At 51.2% G+C, this 6740-nt stretch overlaps 1 protein-coding gene across 1 annotated transcript; it reads left to right on the forward strand.

Annotated features, from left to right (window-relative positions):
- Positions 1-725: 725 nt before the first annotated feature.
- Positions 726-2523, forward strand: TLCD2 (TLC domain containing 2; the record flags this gene model as incomplete). The annotated part of the gene is made up of 4 exons (XM_079725666.1): positions 726-901; positions 1124-1206; positions 1431-1513; positions 2071-2523. 4 exons carry the CDS (start codon positions 726-728, stop codon positions 2521-2523), a joined length of 795 nt encoding a protein of 264 aa, XP_079581792.1.
- Positions 2524-6740: the final 4217 nt, after the last annotated feature.

The following is a 6740-nucleotide window of genomic DNA, read 5'->3' on the forward strand; positions in this document are numbered from 1 at the left end:
TCCAAAATGGGAGCTGTTGTTCCCTATGAGAGGTACTGTGTAAGCGGGCAGGACTCCTGGAGTTACGGGGTTGCTGGGATGTGTTAAAGGTCTGGAAACCTCGGGAAGTGGTGGCTCTAAGGAAGTGATCTGCCCCCTTCCCCACAACAGAGACCGGGGTGGGGCGCGGGGCAGACTGGTGGCGAGGTGTAAGCACGTGGGAGTGGGTTGGCTCTGGCCTCTAACCTAAGGGCTGCGTGGGTGGCATGGGCCGGAGGAGCAGCAGGTGAGAGGTTAGAGACGGGAAAGTTAATGGGGCTGGGCCTCTGGGAGTGTCAGGTGAGATTAGTCATCCATTTCTGGATTTGCGAGGACTTCGGGACACATGGGGCTTGGGAAGACCCCTACCGACATCCCGGAAAGCCTCCCTGAGCTCCGTTTCAGGGTTTGGTCCCGGGAAGCCCCCTACCAGACACCCCCCGCTGGGGCGGGACACGATCGATTGCTGTGGCTCCAGGGGCGGTGGCCCCACGGCTGCTCCAATCACCACCCAGCCGGGGGTTGGGGGCGTGGACGAGCCCTGGAAAAGTTCAGGCGGAATCCGTAGGCGGGGCGGGCGGGGGAGTCCAGGGGCGCAGCCTTGCCGGGAAGCTGGTTCGCAGTCCCCGCAGGGGGCGTTGGATGTGTCGGGACTGAGAGCTCAGGAGCCCAAGGGACGGATCCGGACCTAGCCGGCCCGCCAGGCCATGGCGCCCTCTGGGCTCCTCGTGACCGGCGCCTCCTTCGCCGCCTTCCGGGGGCTGCACTGGGGGCTGCAGCTTCTGCCCACGCCGGGATCTGCTGCCCAGGACCGTTGGAAGTGGCGGAACATCTGTGTCTCCCTGGTTCACAGCCTGCTTACGGGGGCCGGGGCGCTGCTCGGGTGCGGGGCTTAGAGGTTTGGGAGGCACCGTGGTGAGGGTGAGATAGAGGGTTGGAAGGCTGGGATTAGAAGACCCGGCGGCACCTTTAGAATCAACGTGAGGCCTCGAGAGTCTGAGATGGGTGGGGATATAGATGGGTGGGCGGTGTGGATACGTGCACGGCGGGAGAATAAGATCTGGGTCTGCACAGACGCTGACCATGGCTCCCCCATCTCCTCCAGGCTGTCGCTGTACCCTCAGATGGCCGCCGACCCGATTCATGGCCACCCGCCCTGGGCCCTGGTGCTGGTGGCTATATCTGTGGGTGAGTCTGCAGGGAAGGCTGGACCAGTTTGGGGTGGGGGACAACCTTCCAACGGTAATTCCGGGTCTCCTTCCCCGGCCCGGGCCCGCCATGGGGTTAAATGTTTCTGGCGGCTTTACTGAGAGAAACTCAAGAGCTGGGAAAAGGAGGGAGTGGAGATTCCTCTCCAGACTGTACACTGGCTTGGGCGAAGCCTAACACCACCCTCCCCTCCTTGCCCCCAGGTTATTTCCTGGCCGATGGAGCTGACATGCTGTGGAACCAGACGTTGGGCCAGGCCTGGGAACTTCTTTGTCACCATTTGGTGGTGAGACCTGGGGAGAGGCAAGACAGGAAAGGAGGGATGCCTAGCCTGGGGTCCCCAATCTCTCAGCAATTTTCTGTCCTATGACTTCCCAGAGAGTCTGAGCCCTGCTGGTGCTTGATCCTCCCAACCTTAGGCTGAATTGGTGGGGGGAGGGGATTGACTGCTGGCCACTGCTGGGAGTCTGAGCACTGTCTATGGAGATTGTATTCCCACAGGTGTGGGAAACGTTGACTATGGAGCTTTTCTGAGAAGAGGGAGCCCCAGTATAGGGCGTGGGGATAGGGTGTGAAAGCACAGGAATGCAAATGAAGGGGGGTGGGGTTCCGTGCAGATGCTGCAGCTCCAGGGCAGACAGCCTAGGCGCCAAAGCTGCTTCAATTCTATGGAAGGGTTGTTTCAAGCCCATTCAGGCCCCTACCATAAGGTTAAGCGTAAGGTTGGGTTTCGGGAAGGGGTGCCACAGAATACTTGGGAACCCCTCTCAAGGACTGGGATATTGGAACATGATGGGTGGTAGGTCATGGAAAGTCCTCTGACCTCTGACCTTGGCTCCCCAGGTAGTGAGCTGCCTCAGCACCGCCATTCTCTCTGGCCACTATGTGGGCTTCTCTGTGGTATCTCTGCTCCTGGAGCTGAACTCCACCTGCCTGCACCTACGAAAGCTGCTGCTGCTTTCTCGCCAGGCCCCATCCCTGGCCTTCAGTGTGACCAGCTGGGCCACCCTGGCTACCCTGGCCGTCTTCCGCCTGGTTCCGCTGGGATGGATGAGTCTGTGGCTGATCCAGCAACGCCACCAGGTACCTACTGTTCTGGTCATCCTTGGTGGAACTGGACTGGTCACTGTGGGTGCTACGAGCATCACACTGGGTGTCCGCATTTTGGTCAATGATGTCCTGCGGTCTCGGCCCCGCCCACCCATCCCTGAGCACAAGGAAACCAGGGGCACCAGGACATGTTGCGATGGTGAGCCTGTCACCAGGGATGATTCTACTCTCAGCCTGAAAGACTGAAGAGAAGCCTCAGGCTCCTCCTCTGCCGGTCCTGGGGGAGGTAGAACCAGGACAAGGAGATGGTGGTCTTCAATGCACTGTCCCCCAGGGGTAAGGCCTGGACTGGGTTTTCAGTAACTCAGTTCCTCTTCCAGCTAACTCCTGCATTCCTAGGATCTGAGAAGAAATGCTAATATTCATGGGTGTGTGGGAACCTGGGCTATTGTTCACTGAATCCCATCATCAGTTGACCCGCCCTTTCCAGCAAACTAACTCCAGAGGTATAGCCTGTGTTACCAATAAAGGGTGGCAGGAGGCATGAAGCTGGATGAAACTGCCAATGGGAACAGAGACCCTTCGCTTTAGCCCAGGAATGGATGAGGAAAGATGAAGTCCTACTAGGATCAGAGAGAGATCTAGTACCAAAGGGGTGGAATTGGAGAGAAGAGAGACCTCACCTATGACCAAATGATGGCAGAGGGAGGAGGGCGCAACAGGTGAACAGGTGCTATGCGTAGCCAGTAGGGATGGACGTAACGGTTGCCAAGAGACAGAAGAAATTGGACCACAACAATTGCTGGTGATATTTCTGGTTCTCAAAGTCACACTATTCTGTTTGTACTTCACCCTAGTCCTATACTGAAGTCCAGAGCCATAGCAGGAACTCAGCCACCCATTCTGGGTGCCCAGTGTAGGGTCTTCTCAGGGCCAGGCTTTCATGGAAGAATGAGGGCAGAGGCAGCCGATGAGGTACGGCTTCCACTCGGCTGCAGAGGAATTAAGGAATATCTGACTCTTCTGGGATTCATCTGCAAGCTCCCCTTTGTCCCCTGCTGCTTCTACTGCATTTTTTTCTGTTGCACAAGACCCCTCCCTTCTTCAGGCAGAACATCCAGGTTATGGGAAGTTAAGCAGATTAAAGTTGCTATTCTACTAAACAATGGACAGAAATAGATAACCCTTAATTATCCACAGAAAAGATACATGAGCAAGAGCAAGAGGCAGGAAGATGAACGCATAAAGTGGAGCTCGAGAGAGACAAAGGGAATGAAAGCAACAGACATATACTGATTGAAGGACAGATAGAAAGAAAAAGATTTGCTTCAGAGAAGACACAGAGACGAAGAGAGATGGAGGGCAAGACAGAATCCTTGGCAGAAATAGAGAAAGTCTGTTATAGATGCGGAGAAGAACGAAAATCATAGAATTGGTTAAATGGTCATAAACAAAGAGGACAAGCAAAATGGAAATAAAGGCTGACAGGAAGGGATCCCCAAGGTGGAAGGTACAGATAGTCTAGACAGTGAAACAGGGAGAGTGAGTGACAAGGAGGAACCACCAGACTCCCGGGAGACAGAGGTAATAGTGGCTGGTAGATTAGCACAGGGAGACGAGAGAGAGGTGGAAATAGAGATGAGGGGGATGAGTCAGGGGAGCTGAGAAGCAGAAGAACAGAAGGTGGAGGAGGCAGTCAATGGAAAGATTCATTGACAGAAAAAGCAGGCAATATGTTGAGTTGGAGACGGGCAGAAAGACAAAGGACAAACAGCTACAGTGCACAACACAGAGACGGGTTGACAGGAACTGAGAGGCAGAGACTGGTAGGACGATGAGAAGTAAGCATCGGGGATGTGAAATGACAGAAGAATAAGCAAAGGGACTGAAGAGAAGCACAGCAAACGGGGGTGGGGGAGGGCAGAATGGTGAAATAAACATCCAGAGGAAGGAACAAGGAAAAGGAGGGAGCACAGAGATGGAGAGAGGAAAAAGCATCGTAGAGACGGGATAAAAGAGAGAGAGGGGTTGTGAGATATCCCCATCAGAGAGTCATTAAGACCAAAGCACAAAGGGGGGAAATGATGAACAGAGACTGAGGAGAAACTGCGACAGTTGGAAGTAAACGCAGGCAGAAAACAAGAGCAGAGGGCTTGAATGTAATCAGACTAAAACCAGAGATGCAAAGGTGTGGAAGCTGAGGTAGAGAAACGAAGCAGAATTCTGTCAGAGTTTGTCCTTAACGGAAGTAGTATCTTCAGACCTCCATCTGCCATTTTAACCAAATGCCTTGATTAACGAAAACATTGTTTTCAGCTTTCAAAGAAAAAGAAATGTGACAAACCCGTGGGAGGAATCTGTTCCCTATGTGTTCATGTCAATATTGATTCATTCCCAGCCCTACACCTTTTCTTTTGCCACTGCCATGAATTCATGGTCCAAGTGAGTTCCCTTCTTGGGAAAACTTGGTAGTATCTATGAAGGGTGCCCAAGAACTTGACCATTAGGGAAATATGGCTATTTCTGTGGGTTAACTAGTAAAACCCATACAGGAAGGGATTAGCTACCTGTGCAGGTAGGACATAAGTGGACACTTGAAGAATTCGGGATCCCACACAAATTTCCATCGTGGAGACCCAGTGAAACTTCAGGAAGGCAGGACTGGGATCGTGATTATAATTCAGTGGACGTCTCATCAACTGGACCAGTTATAGATGGTGGACCAGATAGAGATGAGATGATGGGAATCAAAGAGCAATCGTCAACTGGGAGCCTGGAAAAGAGAAGCTCAAAACTGCAGAGGTTGGCAGATGCTGTGTTTGGTACAATGAGTTGGGTCACCATGGTGGTGCTCTGTCAGACCTCACCATGGCCCAGTGAAGTGGTCCTCAAGACTGATTCCATCCATGCCTACTGAGCTACTGGCTAATGAATTCTGTCTTCTGGCACAGGGGAGGGGCTTTCCTGGATGGGAAACGTTGGTATTTTATGGTCTCAGAACACTATCCTGATCAAAAATTAATAAATTGCTATACAAATAATAGCATCAGTCTTTTGTGAGTATGGTTACTTTGAGTCACTTTTCTTGGCTCCAGTCGTATCCTAGTTTATAATGCATGCTGGATCATGGAAGATCCAGCATTTGCTGTGAGAAGATCTCTTGGCACTAACTCTTTGACCTACAAAGCCCTAAAGTGGGGACTTCCCTCATGGCACAGTGGTTAAGAATCTGCCTGCCGATGCAGGAGACAGGGGTTCGAGCCCTTGTCCGGGAAGATCACACATGCTGCAGAGCAACTAAGCCCGTGCGCCACAACTACTGAGCCTGCGCTCTAGAGCCCATGAGCCAAAACTACTGAGCCCACGTGTCACAGCTACTGAAGCCTGTGCACCAAGAGCCCGAGCTCTGCAACAAAGAGAAGCCACCGCAATGAGAAGCCCGCACACCACAACAAAGTGTGGCCCCTTCTCGCTGCAACTAGAGAGAAAGGCCGCACGCAGCAACGAAGACCCAATGCAGCAATAAATAAATAAATAAATAAATGTATTTTTTTTTTAAAGCCCTAAGTGTTCTAAGATCCTCTACTATGAAAAGACAAATCAAATGTATTCAGTAGAATGGATTTAGAGCAAGAGAATGGATTCAGACAATTTATAGTGATTCTCAAATGCCAAGAGTTGAACCCAAAAGAAGCTTTTAGCTAAATTTATCTTGAGTTAACAAGAAAATTAGGGAATTCCCTGGCGGTCCAGTGGTTAGGACTCCGCGCTTTCAATGCCAAGGGCGAGGGCTGGATCCCTGGTCAGGGAACTAAGATTCTTGCAAGCCACGCAGTGTGGCCAGAAAAAAAAAAGAAAGTCTTTTTTCTTTTCTAAACAGAAATCTCCATAACTGAATTGTCAAAGCATTGTTGTATATCAAATCTGTGTTTGTTTGGCTGAAGATTAGGAGCCCTCACTCTACAGGAGATTACACAAGGAAAGTTATTCTTTAAAGAACTGTTCCTTTATTGAAGTAAAGTATTTGTTTAGTATCTTTAACTTCAAGTCATAGCATCCTAGGCTGAACATGTGTTGTGCTCGTACCTCACGAGGTACCTTTGGATACCTTCTCTCATTTAATCCCACACAATACAGACGCAGCCTATTTTTCAGATGAGGAAACCAAGGTAATTTCCTCAGGATTACCTAGCTAGTTAGTGACAGGGCCTGGACTTAAGCCCATATGTATGTTTATTTTCTATGATAGCACCTGTGTCCAACATCTGCTACTTTTACCTGCCTAGCTCCTCTATCACTCCCCCTTCAAAGGGCATGTGACTCAGGCGTAGCCAATCAGAACACCATATCCTCTTTCCCTGAGATGAGCTCATGACGTAAGCAAAGCTATGAGTTTCAGCACCTTGCCGTCTGCTACAACTTTTGGCTGAGATGCACTGTGTGCTAACATTGCTAGGCCAGTA

This window comes from Hyperoodon ampullatus (genome assembly GCF_949752795.1).
Source record: "Hyperoodon ampullatus genome assembly, chromosome: 19".
Lineage (NCBI taxonomy): Eukaryota > Metazoa > Chordata > Mammalia > Artiodactyla > Ziphiidae > Hyperoodon > Hyperoodon ampullatus.